The sequence below is a fragment of the Varanus komodoensis genome, unplaced genomic scaffold, assembly GCF_004798865.1.
Source record: "Varanus komodoensis strain SLA01 unplaced genomic scaffold, ASM479886v1 scaffold5, whole genome shotgun sequence".
Taxonomy (NCBI): Eukaryota; Metazoa; Chordata; class Lepidosauria; order Squamata; family Varanidae; genus Varanus; species Varanus komodoensis.
In genome coordinates, this window is record NW_025336087.1 from 52,924,345 (window position 1) to 52,946,779 (window position 22,435).

The following is a 22,435-nucleotide window of genomic DNA, read 5'->3' on the forward strand; positions in this document are numbered from 1 at the left end:
ATGGATGAGGGAAGATTTATTATTGACCGACCTGGCATTGAGCAGCAGCACCGTCAGGCCCAAGGGGCAGTTGACAAGGCTACCTGGCACCCTCTGGGTGGGGGAAGAACCAGAAAGAGGGACAGGTGTCAGCCATCTGTCCCTCCTTCTTCTACGCGGACACGTTAAGCCCCCACTGCTGTTACGTCCATTGCCCATGACCACGCCAATGGCAGCGCCCGTGCACTCCCCAGGAAACACAAACGTCGACATGGCCCGGGACGACTCCATAAAAACAGATTAAACAGGATAAAACTATAAAGCAGTTAAAGAAGAGAAGAGAAGAAAGAGAGGGGGAAAAAAATCCCCCTTCCCTAATATACAGCGGCAGGCAGGTCAATTTCAACCAAAGCCCCTGGCCAGCCCAGCCCCCCGCTCGGCCCCCAAACGGTGGTGACCCCCCTTTGGCCATCGCCCTTCAGCCGCCGGCCGCGCTTTGAGTCCACAGGGCGCTTCCGAAGCCCCGCCCAGTCCTGCACGCGCTCAGCTGTGCGGGGGGGGCGGGGCAACCCGAACCGGACCTGCGTGCTGGCCGGTGGCACTAACAGATTCTCTGGACTTGGCTCCGCAGAGTCTGGCCTGGGGTCCAAGTTCTTGGCAAGAGCAGTATCCTGCTTCCGTGCCACTTGTGCTGCTGCACCTGACACAGGAGTGGGACACTGCTTGGGCAGCACTCACACAGGGCTCCATTCTTGGCGATCCCTAAATGACCCAAGCAACATCCCTCTCCCATGCCATATTGCTGCACCTAGAAAGCAAGAGAAGAAAGAAAAAGAAGGGCCCTGTCAGTGTCTAGTCACTGTCTGGCCAGTATGGACCATACCTAGCAACAGTCACTCACTTGGTGAATCAGTGCGTGGATTCATGGCAAACTTGGACCTCACCTGTGAGTAAAAAAGGAACTGCCACAATTGACAGGCAGATGGATACCGTTTGAATGTTGGTGGTAGGCAAATTCTCTACTTGCTGGATCCCTATGCCGGAGCACAACAGCTTCTCTCCCGCCTCCTCCGCCTCCACAACTGTCATACCTCAACTTCCTCAGTCCCTGGCTGGGGAGCTGCTTTTCTTCTTTCTCACCACTGCTTTTTTCTTGCTTAGTTGCTTGTCTGCTCACAACTCTCTGGTCCAGGTGAAAGCAGATGATCATGGTGAAAAGGAAGAGCATGTCAGGCCTCCCAACAAGGTGTGGCTCTTGGATGGTGTTTGATCATGCCGGCCCCTCATGTGAGTGACAACAGCCTGGATGTGATGTATGCCTGTGTATGGACTGTAGGACGAAGAAAGCAGTATGAGCAGACACAGTAGAAAGGAATATGTTGAAAAGTAGGGAAAGGGGAAAAAAGGAACAGAAAACGCTCTAGCAAAACCAGGGAGCAAGAAATGAACAAAGCAAGGTTCTGGGTTTCCAATATGAGGTAGGGAAAATTTTGTTAAATTCCCTACATAATTCACACTTCCTGAACCAATACAGAAACAAAAATACACTTAAACTTTGGTATTCACACTTCTCCAAATTGTATGATGTATTTTTAAAATGATACACAATATATGCAAAAAAATATACACAATATGCATAGACTAGCGGAAACTGCTTGTAAAAATTAGGCATAATCGAATACAAAAATGTATATTTTATAAGAAATGCACACAAAATTGATATGCATCTTTTTTAATGGCAAACTAATGCAGGAATATGAGAAAACAAACTTAAGTCTGGGAACTGAGGAGCTAAGAAAACACACAATCAACAAATTCATGCATTTCTACCCTTGAAATGGGATTAGTACTTTGTTTATTAAAGTGCAGTTTAAGCATTTATATTGTTCATATGCAAGGCAGAAGACATGAATCCACTTGGAACCCAGCAAAAGCAAAACCTTGGTTTAGATGCAGAGAAAACTACTACTGTCTATATTTCTATGATAAACTTGTCTATTGAAGGTAGTTAATACTAATGACAGTGGTCATATTCTTTATGGAAACTACCACTTTTGTAAGCATAATTGTGAAAGCTTAATCGCTCGTACCCAACTTTCAAGCTAATACATGCTGATTCGGCTTAAGCAGAACAGACAGCTTGCATTCAGTGCATTAGCTGTATAGACTTGCTGACATTTCAGGTTCATTCCTGAGGGATACTCTTTGTACCGCAGGGAACCCCGGTTCAGTCACCTTTACTGCTCTGCTACAGGAACCTGCTTTCCCCTTAGATTTTAAAAGGTGCAGGATGACTCTTTGTGACAGTTCCCTATGCCTTCTTTTGCAACACTCCTCATACAGTGCCAGTAAAAAGAAAAACCCTGCTTAAAGAAGCATTTGCTTATTTCTGTTAGTACAGTGAGTATGGCCATTATGGAATGCCAGTTTCTTCAAGCATTTTTATATCCAAAGGTAGAGAAAGCAGTATATCTGAACTGTTTAGCCACAGTTCTCTGGAGGGCCATGTATACATTGAAACAAAACAGCAGTGTATATTGTGCTAGCAGCTCCCATGTTGTGACTTTTAAATAGGTTGTTTAGAATTCTTTGCTTGCTTGCTTCCAGAAAGCTTTTGTTAGAGGGCTATTACAAATATATTTGAAAATAGCATCAAAAGAACAATTTCATATAGGTTTAGCCATTTGGAAAAGATTGGTGTCTAGAATTAGACTATGACATGTCTTATAAATGTTGCTTAAGATGGAGGGAAGATGGGAAGGGTTTTCTATCAAGAATACCTTCAGCTGAGCAAGAATCAAAAGGAGCTGAGAAGGGGAAACCAAGGGTATTGCAAGAAGAAATGGTGGTTGAAAGCCTCACTATCTCTTCACAGGTATTTTTGTAACTTTTTGCAGGGAATATAAGGTAACAGCATTTTTTGCAAATTATTTCTAGCTTGCAATACATCACTGAGAGTGCTAAATGTGGGATGGAAAGCAGAGAGCTGCTGCTCTTGAAATCTAAATGCACATTTGAGATAATGTAGGGGTTGCACTCAAATTAGATGCGGGGAATGTATCTCCTGCTTTGTCATGTCTGAAAAAGGCTTAAAAGAACTGAGTAACCTCTTTTGACTACCGAACATGGAATAGGATTACTTTGGATAACCATAAGAGTGTGATATTTTTGATTAAATTCGGTTTAGAATAATAAATATTGTATGTTTAGTTAAATAGACAAAAGGACAATGATGAAAATGTAGTCTGGATGATGACCTTCAAAATGACTTTTATGATAACAGCAGTCAAAGCCCCCTTAGTCCATAATAGATTTCCGGACTATAAAATCATATTGGCTCTGTACCTGGAACTTCCATGTGACTCTTATACCTTGTAGCACAATTCTGTATATGCCCACTTCTAAAGAAGTATGTACCTCATTGAGGCCTTAGAGATCTTGATGTCTGTCTATAAGTCTGCTTCCACTATATATATCCACTGTGTCCAATATTCTTTAAAGGCTATCTAAGCTCAAGGCCATCCCCATATCCTGAGGAAGTCGATGCCATACATTAATTATGCATTGCATGAAGAAGGGCTTTTGCTCGCTGTCCTTGTGCCATTTCATTGGGTGGCTCCCAAGTTCTAGAATTATGAGAGAAGGGAAACCTTTTATCAACCAACACCATGGCTGTTTGTAATTGTTCCTATTGTGACAATAGCCAAAAAACACATTACTGCTGTTCATTTGATGTGTTGTTGTAAATGGCACAACTTCATTATAAATATATGTGCAACCACATATGAAATCCTGCAATTCCATCTCAAAAAAGAAGATCATAGTCCTGCGAAGGGTGCAATAAAAGGATATTAAATGATTTAAAGCATCTAGGACACATTCTCTATGAGGAAAATCTAAAGCAATCTAAACTTTTAGTTTAGAGGGATATGCTGGACATTCATGGATACCACGGCAAAATACAGAAATAATCATCATAATCTGTTTCTATGATGTGTTTTCACAAAATGATGCCCAAAGGCACTGGAAACATATCAAACAAATAGCAGTAAGTATATTTTTATTTTCAGTCCCTTTCCTAGTAATCGCTAAATGTGCCTTTTCTCCTGCTCCTGCAGCACATTGACTTGATGTTTCCCGGGAGCTGCCCTCCACAACCCTAAGATCACTTTCCTGGGTAGTTGAGACCAACTCAGAACACCCCATCCAATCACAGATTATGTATAATTAAGGGTAAAGCATGAATTGTGTTGTACTTAATCCTGTACCTTGGGATGGGTTGAACCCAAGCCTCCTTGATTTGGTTTTGAATTGGGCTTGGAAATTGACCTATTTTCAAATAAATTGGAAAACAAACTGGTTTATTTTGTTTGCGTCACAGATCCCTTCATGATCCTATACTGGAGGAGCAATAGAATCAAACATTTCTTCCAAGCCTCACTGTGTCTCCCCATTTCCTGTGGGCCCTTGTATCTTGACCATATTTATTTAAGAGCTTTTCTACACAACATGGTTAATTCTCTGTATTGTCTTTCATTTTTGTGGTAGATTTGAGGTTCTAGCACAATATGAGGAGTCTTTCATTTTCCATCACATACACTTGATGTGGCACTGCAGTATACCAGAATAGTGCAAATACTTCTCTGTCTTGGCTTAAACCCAGAACCAGAGATGAGCTGCCTACTGATAGTCACTGAAAGCAAGCATCGCAAATTGCCACTGTTTCTGTTTCAAACCAGGAGCAGATGGCCATCCATGATGCTGTTCAATTCCCATGTTGCTGCCTGCTCACCCATTTGGAAGGATCCTTTAACATTTTCTTAGTCTGCGGGCAATGTAATGTCACCATTCTGAATAATTTCATGGCTGGAAATCGTGCTTTCTCGCTGCTTGCCCTGGGCTCCAAATCATAAGCAAATAAGTTAAATAACATCCGGTCAATACAAAGTCTTAATGGCCATTGCTGCTTATTTCCCTCCATGGTGAAAATTTATGTGTGAGCTTTTAATGAGCTTTCATTAAAACTGGCACTACATCAAGGAGTTTCCCTCAGGCAAATACAGTAGGTTTCATGATAAGCAAGTTGTCACATCTGGGGTTTCATAATATTTGGAAAAAGGATGTTGCATTGTGTAAACCAAACTTTTAATTGAATAATTATATCACAGAATGTAATGTGAAATAAATAACATGCTCAAGTGATTTTAGAAACAGGAGGCCAGGAATTACTGGGTTCCCAAGAGAATAATGGCTGCCACAGGGTGGGGGCGGGGCAGTTTGAAAATGACAGTGGAAGAGAGTCGGGAACTGTGGCTGCTTGTGGGTAATCCTTGGGAGGAGGATTGCTCCCCAGGAAGGAAGGGGAAAACACAAGTGGGTGAGGCTTGGGAGCAGCTGATAAAAGTAAAGGAAGATAGAAGCCATGGGGGAACTCTTCTCCAAACAGAAAAGAATCAGATGTAAAGTGAATTGCCAGACCCCTTCTCTGAACCACTGTGGGGAAATAGAGAGGGAGGTGATTCTTAATATCAAGATTGCTCAGGTTGAATGGGAAGATAAGTTGCACATAGCCTTGCCATGGAGGAAGCAGTTCTTGCTCCTGCAGAAGGGTTCTGACAGCGGGAGGGACCATAAGGGGGAGTCTACAGCTGTGGGTTCATCCTGCACTGCCAAATTAAACACAGATCCTGCAACCCACGCCTCATTGACTAGGAAGCTGTCCCATTAAGGCAGAAAGGAGTGGTCTGAAGGAACAGGATTGCCAGCTGAAAGATCATGCAAAGTTATTAAGCCTTACTTTCGGAGGGACGGTCAAAATATTTTGCCTGTTGCCTCAAATGCTATGTTTTCTCAGATAAACTATGCAAAAAGCTTTTTAAAACTCATCTTCCCACCCCCCTGCCTCCCAAACAGTGCAAGAGCAAGCCTGTTACTTTACAGACAGTTGCCAGATTATGTACGAATGAATGAATGAATGTTGAGGCTCAGGATGCCCAGTTTCCCTGTTAATCAGCAGTCTACACTCAGGGGTCAGCTCCACTGAGAGTGGCAAACTCTAGGCAGCAGTCCCTGAGTAATGTGTCAACCTTCCCAGCTATTTTAAAGCCTCACTGCAGAAAATGAGCTTAGCAATCATCTGCAGAAAAGAGTTTTAATCTTATCAAGATGAGCATTGATTTTCTTCGTCTTGATATGAGGAGCTCCACAGCATGCACATGCAGCAGCGTCAGTGGGATGGGAAGTGCAGCTGTTCAGGCAAGGTTATTAATCTAGGGAACCTGTGGGTGCATCCATACACACGACAGTGTTGTCGTGGCACCTAGGCCCCTTATTGCCTAAACAGCAGTCATAGGCTCCTTGGTGCCTTGCTTCAAACTACCACCAGAGGGAGCTAGATTTTAATATATACACAGAATGCTGGCTGATTGCAAAGGCGTTAAGACCCATTAACAAATGCTGTTTCTGTAAAAGCTGTTCTCCAGCAGTCTGAATACAGTTAGAGATGGCATTTTTTCCCACCAAATTGAGATCATTTTCTGGCAACACTTGATTCTGCAGCATCTGAATGTAAATATTTCATTTCTCTTCTGTCTCATTGCTCTCTTGTGCGTGCGAGACTTCAGGAGACTGCAGAATGTTTATTGAAAACAATGGATTAGAGACCCTGTTAACAATGGTCACATTAGTGACCATGTTAACAATGGATTAGTGGTCTTTCTCTGTTCAACCTGGGAAAAACATTCTCAGTTTTTCACCAGTTGCCAAAAAATTTAGCATAGGCACATCTGTGCCTTCTAATATCTATAGATATTTTTAGGTGTTCTTTTGGATGTTATGTTGCCTGCTTTTAATATCCACAAATGAAATCTGGTGTACTAATTTAAGTTTAAATACATTACAGTGAGATTTTAAGTTGTTTATGTAATAGCCGTGTTCATTGCCTAACCAGACTGAAAGTTGGTCAAATTAGATACTTTATAAATTTCCTAATGTAATCAATACTTAGAAGGAAAAGAAAAACTCCACCCCATCTCCTACTTTTCTCTATTACCTGTGTTGACATGTTTAGCTTTTTACATTACTCAGCCATATGTTTGGAGAGAAGAGGGAGATTGTTTATTTGTTTTAAGACTAAAATATAGTTACATCAAGTAAATAAAGAGTGCTACTTAATTGGCAGTTACTGATACTGGTGGATATGCAACCAAGATAGGGAACTGATCACCTGTAATATCTTGATAGGAACACTGTCATGAAAACACCAGCATTGGAATTGTTCCTGGTAAAACGGTGGGATTATGCATTCCCTCCATAAGCATTTGTGTGTTACTCTTTGGACAATCACTGTGTTTCTTCTGTTGTTTTCTTATTTCATAGTCTACAAATATTGTTTTTGTCCCAATACAATTTTCTAACTAATCCAAGAACCAACCCCTTTCCCATCCTCTAAAGCTTTTTTTTTAGCCATTGAAGATATGGATCACATCAACTGTGAAGGCTTTTGTGAACACTGAAAAGTCGGCTTGTAAACTTTGAAGATCACATTAAAGCATTTTTGTTCAATCCAAATCCACAGTGAATGTTGCAAGGCAATGTATTCATATTTCAACCCATGTTGCTTTGGGATCCAGAAGAGAGTAAATGGTATTTGTTATGCCTATCAGTCCTGAAACAATTATGAATTTAAACGGCCCTATGAAGAAAGATAAAACCTTTGTTTAGGCATAATGTAAAATATTACTCCCATACCACCTCTCCTCTTTGCTTACTTTGAGAATATCACTTTATTTTAGGAATCCTCATCTGTGTTTCATCAGGAAACCAACCTCCCAATACTACTTGTGTGGGAGCTAAGATAGTATGTACTATATTTAAAAAAAAAAAAAACTCAATGACAATTCTATTTAATGATATATGATCCTGCCATCTTATCGAGTATTTTAGACAGGGTTGTCAACATTTGAAATCCTACTGCTACAGTTAATGAGGATGATCTTCATGGATCGGTAGGATTTTGTTTTCATTTGACCTTCATGTGTATCCCCATCACAGTTTGAAAGTTCTGGGGGCCTTCTACAGAAGAGTAGACTTCTCTGTATACCTCAGAAGTCATGGGGAACAGACATGTTGAGGCAGTCTGTCTGTTTAGTGGATGTCCTTTGCTCAGTCAGGAAGGTCAGCAGGTTGCCTTGCACAAATTTTTCTCCCCAGTTCCCTAAACTATTTCATAAGGTTATTTTCAGGGTACAAACAGGGAGAATGGAAATTCCATGCCTGGAAAGCATGAGAGGGACTGTATATGGACAGGACTATATATGAATAATTCCACAGAAATAGAACTCACTGACTGCTTGTGACTACTGAGGAAATAAATTGTGTTAGCATTAAAGACATCTTTTTAATAATTCTTTCCTTCTTCTTGTTGTATGCAGAGATGGGAGACTGTACAATAAGACTTTTCCTAGAAGTACATCAGCCTTGGGTATTTTACCTTTTAGGTTATATTTTTGCAGAATTTCATCACCAGAATCTGTGGTTCTGACATACAATGTTATGTTATCTGTGTTGTTGTTAGGAGTGGAGGCTTGGACAATTTTTTTCTTGCAGAATGGGAGAGTGAGAGCTGCCAGGACCATAAGAAGACTCATGATCAAGCTGTACAGTGTAAGAGTTTTAGACATTATCTTTCTGCATACTGACTCAAGATATTTATGTTTTGTTTTCTGAAACAGAGCAGAGACTGCCTGAAGCTGGGTCCCCCTACAGAGGGAGAAGTTGTTCAAGTGAAGTGGCCTGATGGAAAACTTTATGGTGCAAAATATCTTGGAACCAACGTAGCTTACATGTACAATGTGAGTTTAATTTACTGACCTGTTTATTAGAAATGTTCTTCCAGCATGGGTTTGGGTCCTCATGGAATGCCAGGGTTGTGTCGGCTGATGTAACAGTGAAGTTTTCTAACGGGGATAGCCAACTATCCCTGTAGTGCAGGACTGTTCTGTGTTGCTGCAGGGGGCAGGGTGTAGAACCCAGTGGTGGAAATGGCGGAGGAGCACCTTTCATCTAAACATGAAGAGAAACATTCTAACAGGAAGAGCGTTTGACCACAGAACAGGCTACCTTGAGAAGGTGATGAGTTCTCCTTTGCTCAGGGTACTTAAGCAGAAGCTAGAGAGCCATCTGTCAGGAATGGCTGTAGTTGCATCTCACATTGCACAGCATGCTTTGAATGCGGGTTGGACTAGATGATCTCTGAGACTCCTTTGGATTCTATAAACTGACATCCTGCAAGCTGATTTTGTCCAGAACCTGCAGTTCTGAGTGTTCAGTAGAGTGTTTCTCAGCTTTACCTCTGCCTTGGGAAGCTTATAGCTGTGATTTCAACAATCGGGAAAACAATTTACTTGGTCATGCAGAAAATGTCCAAGGTCAGTAAACCTGAGTGACTTGTTCTAATTTGTGGAATTAGAATGTGAACTCAGCTCGCCAGCTTTTTGGACTGTGAAGCACAGTTGGAAGGAGTTTCCATATTCTCACTGGCTTATACAAAACACTTAGGGAAATATTACCACCAGCTAAGACATTTTTTTCTAGTAAATTCATCTTGCATTGAAATAACAAAATCTTCTCATGTTGGAGAACATCCCACTAAGTACTCGTTATCTAAACTTTTCCCTATCTAGTGCATTTTACTTCTTGGGAAGTTACTGAGTATGTTGGAAGTCCAGGATACTCAGGTTTCAGACTGAAAGGCCCATAGCTTAGGCTCAAAGCAGGTTATGTGTCAATCCAGAAGCTGGTTTAGAGTTGGAAAGTCTGGCTCTGATCCGGGTAATCAGGGATTGACACCTGGAAGGGCAAAAGTGATTTGATGCTAGATTCATTTTCCTTTCTACAGTTTCCATACTCCAAATCGATGGTCTTAATTTATGAGGTTAAAGCTCTACAGTTTAGATCTAGAGATGCAAATACATACACTTAGCAGAGGATATCACCTGGGGATCTTTTTCAAACAATGTTCACTTTAAGAACTCATCATCCACCTCTTTTTGTGTGTCCTCGGTGTCTCTTACCTATGTGTTGAGAAAGGGAGAGGAATCACATGTGCTTAGCCCTCCTAGGGCTTCTAGCAAGTGTTTTCTAATATAGAGGAGGTTTGTGACCATGGAGTTTTCCACTCATTGTTAGTAAAAGAATATTCACATACTGGAAAAAAGAAGGTAGTTGTATAATAGTTCTCCAGTTTTCAAGGGACTTATATAATATGCACACCTCTGCTTTAGTAAGAGGGAAAACACTAAGAGATGTCCTTCTGTTGAGTACATTGTAATAAATCCCCAGTTAGTTTACAATCAGCAATTGTCCTAAAGTTATTACAAATGTGAAAACTTGAGCGTAAATATCCTTACCATTTGGCAGGAGCAGCAAGGGAGGTAAAAGCTTCAACTTTGGTCAGTTGCATACTCTTGGGGGCAGCAGGGAAATCTTGCCAGTGTAGTAGTTAACTACACTTGCAATAAGAGCACTTCAGTTGACGTTCTTGTGTGTGCTGTCCATTTTGCTAACATCCCCATGTTCATAAAATCCCCTTCAACAGCTGTGAATTAATGAAAGCTTAATAAAATGAATGGGAGCACCATGAAATTTGAACCATGCCTTGATTACTGTGGTCTCTTCTGGTGCCCAGCCTGTTACAGCTGGCCCTCCCTAGTCATAAAATTACAGCAGGTGGGGTGAATTCCTCACAGTGGTATTGCTACTCTTGTGCATCTCCTTGCATTTGGTAGAAGAATTCTAACATAACACATACTGTAAAGGGCAGCTTAGAAGTGCTGGTGTGAATGCTTCAACAAATGGCAAATGAAAATAAGTTAAAATGGTGGTCTTAAGTCGTTTAAGAGATACAAGAGTAGAGGCTGCCAGGGCGCCCTTGTTTATGACAATTGTGCCCACTGGAAACAGTTTTATGTTAATAAGCATGCATATCCTACTAGGAGCAGACTCTCTTTCTACTGGTAAAAGCAATGTAAACCAAGTTTAAGTTGTCTTTCTATGTTATATAAGAGCTACAATCACCAGTTTCCTGAGACTATATTACAATGATTAGATCATGGCAAAAGAAGTGGAAACAGTTGATGAGTCTGATGTCTGAAAAGGTGGCATTTGTAGATGCACTTTAGTTACCCATACCATTGTGGTAGTGTTTTTTAGACATTTGTGGGCAAAAGATGAGAAAAGGAGAGGTCCATGAATTTGACAAACCTTTATATTAGACAATTTGATACATTAGAGGTTCCTGACAGGAAGGTACTATAATACTTCAGCTGTTAGGTAACAAAACACTGATGAACCTTTTCTCCCTTAGAATGTGGGTAATTTGCATTGGAGAAGGATAGGGGGAAAAAACACCACTTTTTTTGTGGCAGTCACGTCCTCTGTGAAACGTCTATTCAAATGCTTTTACCCTACCATTGTTCCAGAGATAAATGTAGGTTTGACACTGTCACTGGCCAAAGTGACAGGGAGGAAAGTTGAATGACACAAGTGGCTGCTAGGAATAGGGAAAACTCCCCTTTCTTGTCCCTTCTTGGATGCAACCCACACTGATCAAGGTAAAAGGGAGTCCCTCAGGTCTTCGTTATGCAGAACTGCTGGAATGTAGCATGTGGTTTGCCCCTCATATACATATAACTAGGTTTGATGCCCCTGTATTTTTTCTTAGAATTAGTTATGTTAGTCAACTCTTCTATTTTTCAGATGGTAGAGTACTTGTGTATGATACAAAACTATAAGAGAATCAATGTTTTAGTGCTGCAGGCCTAAGGAGATTTTGAAATCCACATGTGATTCCACCCTTGTCCCGCAAAAAAGTTTGAAAATCTGTGCCATTCTCATAGGTAAATTCACAAAGCAGCAGAGTATAGTTGCTATGGTACCAAAGAAGGATCTGTTCAAGCAGCCATTATGATTTTTCTAAATGCACTTACTTAAAACACATTCCAGACATACTGGTCAATATGTGGACACCAAGGCTATATTTTGAAATGAAAATGTGAGGCTAAATTTTTAATGCCTTATAATTTTGCTTATGTGTTCCTTTTTAATATGCATACACAGCCTTATAAAGATAACTAAGTTCTCCAAGTAGATCATTGAATGTTTTCCACGAATTCCAGTTAAATCACTCATTTATTATGTCGTAATGCATACGGAGAAAACTAAATAGCAAGTACTCCTGACAAAATACTGCAGTAGTGGTTTTTAATTTTTGTGTGTCTATTTCTCAGTGCTGATATAAATTAATATAGACAGTATTTGACAAACTTGCCAGTCTACAGTTTGCCAGTTGAAGCCTGGTTCAGACTTAGACTCATTAAAGATAATCTATTGACACTCCCTGTCACAGCTACTATTGAATATCTGAAGGAACCATTATTTATTCTTAGTTTTCAGCAATTCGGGGATAGTTTTCAGCACAGAATACAATCTGATTTCCAATTAACCAGAGTGGCAAACAGAAATGGAATTGTCAGTGAAAGGAGTGAAAACATATACCAAGATTCTTCTTTGCCTTGGCTCCTTTATGTGGTCCATCCTACCTAAGTTTGACTTTCTTTTAGAAGTCTCTCACTGCTTTTAAATTATTATCTTTATCATGCTACAAAAGAGGGAGGAATGGCAAGCTATGTCCTGAAGCATGTAGTTTTGAGCTAAATGGTCAAAATTTGAGGTAACTGTTTTACTAGCAGTTATATAATATTGGTCTCGGCATTACTATGAGAGAAAATTATTTACATTGATCAGCTAATATCAATTAATTTGACATATTCAGATTGTTTAATTTAAGGCATGCAGTACAAAATCTGCAATAGGTTGTTCATACCTATGCATTTCACTTTCACATATTCTTGCTGAACTGTAAACTTTTATAATAGCTGCATGAGGACATGGATGTAATAATTTTGAGCTTAGGCATGATGGGGCGGGGGGGGGTCATCAGAACTTAATCTACCTGCCTTAAGCCCATAAAATGTCTGTGCATATGATGTTGTATGACTGAAAATGTAAAAATGGTCCAGTCCTTGTAACTGGTCCTCCTCACAAGAGGGAGGAATTGGACCTTCAAGCATTATACACAGAGGCCCTGTTTGAAGTTGTTGACCAATGCATGGATACTGAGATAGAGGAGAAGATGGAGCACCTCAACATAATCACAATCTTCCTTCTCACATAGGTTCTGGATCAGAGGTGGGCAACTTGTGGTCGTCCAAATGTTTTAGCCTACAACTTCTATCAGTCCATACCAATCAACAGTCAATTATGAGGGATTATGGGAGTTGGGGGGGGGGGGGGGGGTGGAAATCAGGACAGCAGCAGCTTCCCTTCTCTGCACTAGATAAATCTGAATATAGTTTGTCTCCAGCTATACATATGCACATTGGTCATTGTTTCTTTTATAACAATAAATTTTTGAATAGGGTTTGCACTTCTAGTTTTTCTTTTACTTTTTTTGTTTTGATTTTATTCTGTAGTTTTAAACTGTTAATCTGTTACATTTCATCTTGTTATATTTTATATTTGTAATTGCTATGAACTGCCCAGAGATCTTTGGTTACTCGGCAGTATAAAAATGCAATAAAGAATTCAAATTTAAGAATATAATTGATTTTTTAAAAATAAATTTATAGATACTATGTCCATGACTGGTAGTTAAAAGTTGGAGTTAAAAAAATGTAATTTAGAACTTCTGGAAGGCACAAGCAATGCAGTGGCACCAGAGTAATTTAACATTCTTCACACTTACCTGCATTTCCTTTCTCATTTTCTGCTAAAGGGGTTCATGCTGGATTAGATCTAAACCTAAGCATGATAAAGCTTTTCATCTTCTGAACAGACTATTTTAAAGAAGTTCTATCAGATTCAATATAATGCTGTTAACTGGCATTTCCTTTAGTATCACTCATATTTGCCTCCTTTTGATATAAGTCTACCACAACTTTAAAAACAGAAAGAATATGTCTTATCACTTGGGAAATTAGAGGCAAATGCATTAAGCCTTTAGCTTGTTCCAAAACTATTTGTTAATGTTGGAATTTTTGATGGAAGCCTGGAAGACAGAGCAAACTGAGACATGCTTCCCTGCTGAGTTAGCCAGTATTCACCACCACTAAAGTTAGGATTTCAAGGTGTTAATCTGAAGAGATATTTTTCTTTCTTGCTCGTGTGTTCCGTATGTACCAGGAAGAATTCGTGCAATTGAGGCCCTGTCCCTTCTGTCAGGCAGAGGGATGTTATATGGAACAGGTGCTGAGGTTCAGCATCTCCATAACATTCTTCAGCACACCTAGTTCTGGCAGGGAGTGCATTTGTACAACTTCCCTTAAATATTTAATTTAAAAGTTTAGACCTAAATAATGATGCTTTCTTTCCTGTATTTCAACTTTTAGACTTTGTATAGAAGTTGCAGGACACACATCACTAACATATTTCTAAGCAAGTAAAACACTTTGGTCAGAGAATTACAGAATCATTTAACGCTTGCACATAATTTAAACTAAGTTGACTTTGCTCAACTTTTTTTGGACTGCATATGGAGTTTTAATTTTAAAAAACCACCTCTGACCTGTTTTTACATCTTTCTGTTTTAGTATTTCCTTTCCTATCATTTTGTATATATTGATTTCTGTGAATTCTCATCAAATGTGTTATTGCTTATTTTGCGTACTGTCCAAAGTATTTGATTGCCTGTGCTGTCTCATACAAATGGGAGAGCCTCAAATAATGAAGATGATGATTAAACATGACTAATTTCCTTATTTTACCTTTTAGGTAGAGTTTGAAGATGGCTCTCAGATAGCAACAAAGAGGGAAGAAATCTACACTCTTGATGAAGAGCTTCCCAAAAGAGTGAGAGCTCGATTTGTAAGTATCCACAAAGAAGTTGTCTGTGCTAGAAATTTGGAAGGAATACCACCAGGCCAAGATTTGAAATCCACGGGGACTGCAGCCAAGAAATTAAAAGACGCTTGCTCCTTGGGAGGAAAGCTATGGCAAATCTAGACAGCATACTAAAAAGCAGAGACATCACCCTGCCGACAAAAGTGCGTATAGTCAAGGCTATGGTTTTCCCAGTTGCAATGTATGGCTGTGAAAGCTGGACCATAAGGAAGGCTGAGCTCCAAAGGATTGAGGCCTTTGAATTGTGGTGCTGAAGGAGACTCCTGCGAGTCCCTTGGACCGCAAGGCGATCCAACTGGTCAGTCCTAGAGGAGATCAACCCTTACTGCTCTTTAGAAGGCCAGATCCTGAAGATGAAACTCAAATACTTTGGCCACCTAATGAGAAGGAAGGACTCCCTGGAGAAGAGCCTAATGCAGGAACAATAGATGGCAAAAGAAGAAGGGGATGGCAGAGGATGAGGTGGCTAGATGGAGTCACTGAGGCAGTTGGTGTGAGCTTGAGTGGACTCCGGGGGATGGTGGAGGACAGGAAGGCCTGGAGGAAGGTTGTCCATGGGGTCGCAATGGGTCGGACACAACTTTGCGACTAACAACAACAACGTAGAATATGGGAGCTTTATAAAAATTCTGTGACTGTCTAACTTTTTCTGTGTATAAGGTTTAGATATTCAAGGTTAAGCAGTAACTAGCATACAAACACTTTTCTCCAGGTTACCTGATGTAATCATGGCAGCAAATTTCCTGGAGCTCATGTCAGGTTCCTGGAGAGCAGCTGCTATAGTCCTTGCAAAGACTGCACCCAGTGTAGCTAATTAGACCTAAACTCCCTGCATCCCCTGTCTAAACTCAGTCTATAAGCTGCCTTCTTTTTTGCATTTACCTGCTGTAGCGCGCCAGTCCCTCCCTGTGGGACAATTGACTATTCAGGAAAAAAACATGTACAGCTAATAAAAGAACAAGGTTGTTGGTGGTCATCAAATATCTTAATCTGGTAACACTTTTGTCAAAAATATAGCCATAGACTCATTCCCAGTATGGACAACTAAAACTTTTAACAGTATCCTGACTATTCCACCCCTACATCAAACACCACTAAACCACTTTTTATAACATCTTACTAGATTAAGAGATGTGGAGATCCTGAAAGCTTGCATGTTATCTTTGAGCTGACCTAGTAAATGAATTACTCTACTTGGATTTTGAAATAAGCATGTTCTACTTTTAAATTGGCCAAAGACCCTCATGTCTTTGGCCCATAGAAAAGGAAAATTAAAGTAGATTCCCTGGTAGACGAGGAACTATTTAAGCCAATATCTGTTTGGCATTAAATGGAGGTACCTCTAGTCTATCAGTTTCAAAATCTTAAGCAGAGTTGGTAAAACCAACATATATCTGCATAATAAAGATAGTACTTGAACAGAACTATAAATAACCCTATTGCTGAGAACAGTTGATTTAAAACTCCCCCTGCCCCCAATACTATATTAATAGTTACTGTTTTATGGAGTATTCATAATAGACTTTAGAACTAACTAGATAAACAGTCAATCTGTTTTATTGTTACATTCAGCAACAATATGAATAGCAGTTCAGGAGTAGTTACTTTCTTATTATCAATGTGACAGTTTTAAGGATTGTTTTTACTTTTGTCTATGATAATCTGAACTTTTCAGGGAAGTGAATTATATTTTTATAATGTTCCCTGAAATCCAGAAATCTCTTAGTATCTGGGCACATCCTCTCACTTTGGAAAAGTTTTATTTGCACGCAGATCCGAAACAGTAAGTTAATGGGGAGGTTCACACATCATACCAACCCACCCTGACAATAAACTATGTTGTTGTGGGTTTGATCATCTGACATACATTGTGTCTAGCAGATGATCAGGTTCATCATGGTTTGTTTACCCCCCACACACCCTTGATCCTCCAAATGCTATTCCAGGGGACATCATGGCAGACCTGACTTGTCTTCTCTGTGACTGCAAATCTCTTTTCACTCTATCTAGCTTCCCCCCACTCCCATTTCTCCTGCCTTGTTTGGACAGCAGGTGACAGTTCTTCTGAAGTGCCCAAGCAGCACATTGGAGGGGCTGTCACTGGTTGGCAACCCTTGAAAAAAATGTGCTTCAGATATATACTTCTCCTGGTCACTTCTTTTAAAAACTTCCTACGTGCAATCATGGGGATTGCAGATCCAAAAGAGGAAGCCTCCGCTGGGCAATTATGGAGAAGGATACTTGTTGTCAAAGTGCAGAATGCCAACCCTGAACATTGACCCAAAGAAGCTCCAAATAGGGTCTTCCCCCCTCACTTTGCTTCCCATGACAGATGTCAAAAGGCAGGTTGCCAGGGGAAAGCAAAAGCCACAAGGTGGTGAGATTTACATGCCCTTTGTGCCCAGATTGTTGTTTTTGTTTGTTTTTTTGTTTTTTGCCCGAATTGTCCTCAGGGTACCACAGTTTCTTCTTTTCTCCATGAGAAAAGTGCATCTCACCCATTTTTCAGAGTTTTGACAGGGCAGTTGGTGTGTCTTTTTAATCAGATAAATGATTCTTTCCTAGCTCAGCCTAGAAAAGCAGACCACTATGAGATTCAGGAGGCTGTTCAATCTAATACTATTGCTAACATAAATTAGCATCAGTGGCCTCTAGCACAATGCCAGTAGTGTATGCTGAGCTGACAGGTTTCCCCTGTAACCTCTGATGCTAGCGTAACATAGTCTGCATGGGTAGCCTTAAATGGGGAATTGCATGGCCAAGTATCAGGAGTACTGGGAGTTGTAATCCAAAAATTGTGGGAGTAGAGAGCATATGAGGACGATGGCAGAAGCATAGCACTGACCCCGCAAAGAGTCTTGAAAAAGACGAAGAGACCATTCTCTGGGGCTGTTAGTTAATACTGTGTGTCCATGTTTCAGCTGTGACTTTCTGACTGGGTCTGAGAAACCTTCATCATTCTCATATCTGAAAATGATACTTGTCATGATTGTCCAAATAATCCTTAAATCATCTTGTTGGGATAGCCAGTTGCTGTTCAGAATGTGACAGAGTTGTGCCTGTAAACAAATAATATAAATGATCTTAAGTTCCTTGATTTGTTAGTTCTGTAATTACAGCGCTGTGGAATTAAAAATAGGGCAGCAATATATTGAAAATAAAATTACAGAAATGTATAATACAGAAAAACTGCCTCCTTCAGGATACTTAGCAGTGTAATTGAAATGGTTTGAAGTCTACTGGCAGCAGAAGCAACTGTCTGGTCTCTTCTTTCCCCACCATGAAAACTGGGTCTCTCTAAAGAGGGCCTGACAAGCAGATTAGAATGAAAACAAGCTTCTCTCTTGTCTTCCTAGCTCTGTTTCTGTATGTCTCCAATGTACTTAACCCTTCTGCAATTCTAAAACAAATGATACAATGAATTCCACCCACTCCAGTTGGGGTCTGGCTTCTGGATAAGGAAAGCTCCTGCCGTGCTCCATCCTGTGAAGCTACCTACAGCACTGAAGGCCCCACATGCAGAGTGGGATTCCTGTCTAAGAACGGATCCAAGCAATCTGGCCGTAGGAGGAGGTGTGCATATTTCGATGCTCTTCCACACCCAGGAGGGGGCTAGGCTATGCTAGAACCACCTACCAGATGAATTGCGCCTTATGATGGGTACACATGTATAGAAATGCTCTAAAGCTGAAGACAGTTTGTGAGTGGTAAACAGAAGGGAGCCTTTTTTTTTAACTCTTCAAGAGATTTATGTTTTGAAGACATGTGCTTATACTAAAGTAGAAAAACTGCTTAAATTGTGTTCTTTTATGTAACTGTAGGTGAAATATGCTCTATACTGAATGTCTGTTTTTAGTCTACAGCTTCTGATATGAGATTTGAAGACACATTCTATGGAGCTGATATTATCCAGGGACAAAAGAAGAGGCAGAGGGTATTGAGCTCCAGGTTTAAGAATGAGTACGTGGATGACCCCGGCTATCGCAGCTTCCTGAAAACCTCATTCCAAAAGAAGTGCCAGAAGGGGCTATAAAGGAAGGAACGAACTCACGCTCACCTGCTCTTTCTCTTTGTGTGGGGAAGAGATGAAATGTATTCAGTGTGGGGTAAAGGAAACAGACAGAGACTGTCATCATTTTGATGTTCTTTCTTTATGTCAGGTTATGGTTGAAATGTTTCTTGAAGTTATCAAGAGTTCTACCTAAATATATTTTGGACTCATGTAACCTGCTTAATTTCAGGGCCCCAGTCTTGGGAGAATATTTGAATCAGACTTCTCCAAATGTCTGACTTACATTAAGGGTGATCGGTATAACACCGGCAATCAGGAGCCCTGGCAAAGAACAAGCCTAAGAACCACAGTTCCACAAATCGGTGCGTGTGGACTCTTGCCTTCCGCCAGCAGTTGCAAGAGGCCTTCCACCTCTCCCTTTAACGATTTGTATATTTTCCAAAGTTCCACCAGTTTGCTTAGGAACATCTTAAACGTATGAAATATACATCTACATTCTCAAACAAGTGCAAGTACAAAGAGCACTGAGATCTGCAAACGCTGTGCTGTCATAACGTTGTACAGTGCTTTCCGTGCTGTTGATGCCTTCACTGCTTTCAGTCCACTCTGGCTAGGATTCAGTTTTTCACATGGCTTTTGGGCAGGGAGGGGATGTTAATGAGCAAAGGGCAGGTGCTTCTAAAGAAGGAGATCTTCAGGAAAGGAAAGGGGTTATATTCTATTTAAAGAGGGAAATTTTTGGCATCTATTTTTAAACTTTTTTTCATGATACTCTTGTGGGGGAGGGGGAAGCAATTTGTACAATAAAATGTCTTTCATTGTATTTGTAAAATTAGAGTTTACATATCTTTCCTTGGCAGGCTAATTTTGAACTAATGTAATATAGTAATATAATTTGGTCCTCCCTTTTTAAATAATAGTCTGCAAATGTAATAGTGTTTGAAATAAATAAATGATTTCCCTTTGCTTACTAAAGTTGGGGTGTGACAATTATATATTACTGCTAGGGGTCATTTTTAATAAATCCTGCTTAATACACATCTTTGTTCAATCACGGGCATTTAGGCCCAGATTAATGCATGATGCTATGCATATGCTTTGGTGTGTGTTTTTACAATCTGGTGCATGGTTCCAAGTATTTCTTAGAAATACAGTTGCTGTTGCCTTAGAGAGTACGGTTTGCACCATAACATCATGCTGCAATGCACATTTGGACCACAGATGGGCCCAATTTGTTACTACTTCAGCATGCAGAGACCTTGGTAACCCAGTGTGAAGATGGGATGCCTCACAGGCTGAGTTCAATATGCTCAGCATCACATTTAAATCAATACTTTTTTCAGATATATCCTTTATCTAACCATTGAATCTGTTTCCTCTCTTCATTTTACTTTGCCTCATGGTGTTCATTTTTGCAAAATAGCACAACAGACAGAATAGGCTTGTGTGTTTTCCCATTCTATTTGCAAAAGATGTTTTAGAACTAAAAAAAGCCTTCATGAGCTTTAGTAAAATGTCATACATTATAATGGACTGCCTAACAACAAATTTCCAGCTGGCTCCAACATGGATAAAACTCTCTGAATACCATTTTCTTCTATATATAAATTCTCGAAGGACATTTTCTCTTATTCTGCTAGCGGCATTCTGCACCTGTATTTCACTACTGGTACTACAAGGCAGCTTAAGCTTGGGACTGCTACATCATCTTATGGCCTCAGGTTAACTTCATGTCTGGCAGAGTTTGAACTTGGGTTTCTCCAGCCCTAGTCCAATTCTCTGTCCGTGACAGCTTGCTGGTTCTTTTTATAAATTTTTATTAATTATTATTAAACCAGATTTATTGTAAGGTATCATTATTTTAAAGAACATTTTAGACTGCCTTTTGACCCATCTAAACCCCCCTGCAAAATGGTTTACAGGAACATTAATATCAATAAAATAATGTTAATAATAAACACAATTAGTCTCACTAATTTACAACAGCAGCAGAAAAAATAAAGTTTTAATCTCAAAATTAAAAATGTTAAAACCCAGCAGAAGTGAAAATGCTTTACCATCTGCCTAAAAACCACCAGGAATCCTCTGAAGTATCTGAGAAAGGCAATTTCACAGATTTGCTGCAGGAAAGCCCCAGTATACTCAGGTCTATATAAGTCCTTGACTATCCCTGAACTGGAAATGGACCAGTACAATTGAATTAAGACCCATGTAATATGCTCTGAGAAATGCATGTCGGAAGGTATGCTCATCACTGCGCTTTGTGCTAACTACAGAGCCTAAATAGTCTTTGAGGTCAGTACTGCTTTGGAGTAGGCTAACGTGGATATTAGCAAGGCATGTTTTAGTAGAACCAATTTTGTCTCCATCAGACAGGGAGGTAGCTGATGCTGAGAAAAGGCACCAGGTCAGAACAGGCACTTGAGCATTCAAGAACGCTAGTGGATCTTGGCGAATTTCCAGATTGCAAACCTCATCCTTCAGGGGAAATGCAGCATCATCCAGAATAGGTTGTACCCCCAGTTCTGGATCAACTTGTCTACTTACCATCAGTACTTCTGTCTTTTCTGGTCTGAGCTTTGGCTTCTAAGTCACTGTCCAGGCAACTATTTTGAACAGTTTTCTTGGGGCTACGTGAAAAAGAGAGCATGTTCAGCGATCTCAGTGCAGTGATGCTGTCCCACAACTGGATGATGATCAGTGGCTTCACAGTTGTGCTAAAAGGCTTAAGATAGAAGATAGAAACCCACAGACCACGGGGCTGAACAGTAATCCTCCAGCGGATTCCTACCAGGGAATGTTTAACTAAATAGGACTGGAACCTTTGTGAAATAGTTCCTTCACTCCCACATGAGCCATGCATCCAGAAAAAATACTATGGTCAATGAAACTGCCACTGAGAGGTCCAATAGTATCATTTGTTCACACATACTCTGTCTAGCTTCCACTATATGTTCTTCCATTGGGTCTTTCAAAGTCTTTCAAGGATCCCAAGACATAGTTTCATCCAAGAAACCTGGAGTTGAATTTAGAAATCAGCTGTTAAATATGGATTGGATCCAATGTTTGGATACTTGGAAGGTTTCTTGTTACAGTGATCTTACAGCTATATCCACTAATGGTACAGGAACACAGACGTCCTTCAAAGAAGCATTTATGACCACCCTTACCTCACCAGCAAGCAAATGGTTGGCTCACCCCTCCAGGCAACTTGTCTGCATTCTCAAGATGAACAAGAAAAATCATCCATCAAAAACTGGATGATTGGACATCTCAGTCACCTTCAAAGAACCATGATCTTGCCTGTCACTGTAATCAGAAATTTGGTGGGCTCAGTTGGGGAAATTAACTTCTCATCCCTACCAGTAGGTTTTGGTCAGACAGACCAGGTCAGCATATTTATCCATGATTTAATCCTGGATCATAAGGTCTTACCAGTTACTCCCTGGGCATTATGCAGTACCATATTTGGATTAAATAGATTCA

The 22,435-nt window shown here is 40.2% G+C and overlaps 1 protein-coding gene across 5 annotated transcripts in view; it reads left to right on the forward strand.

Moving 5' to 3' along the window:
- Positions 1-19,919, forward strand: part of KDM4C (lysine demethylase 4C) — a 243,923-nt gene extending 224,004 nt beyond the window's left edge. For 2 of the 5 annotated variants that reach the window (XM_044446101.1, XM_044446102.1), the window contains exons 21-23: positions 8,712-8,831; positions 14,809-14,901; positions 18,794-19,919. In XM_044446101.1, coding sequence (XP_044302036.1) covers positions 8,712-8,831; positions 14,809-14,901; positions 18,794-18,970 — 390 coding nt within the window. In that variant the 3' untranslated portion in view covers positions 18,971-19,919. Of the gene's footprint in view, positions 1-8,711; positions 8,832-14,808; positions 15,081-18,293; positions 18,511-18,793 lie in introns of those variants that run through there. The other 3 variants (XM_044446103.1, XM_044446104.1, XM_044446105.1) reach the window with 3 other exon arrangements.
- Positions 19,920-22,435: the final 2,516 nt, after the last annotated feature.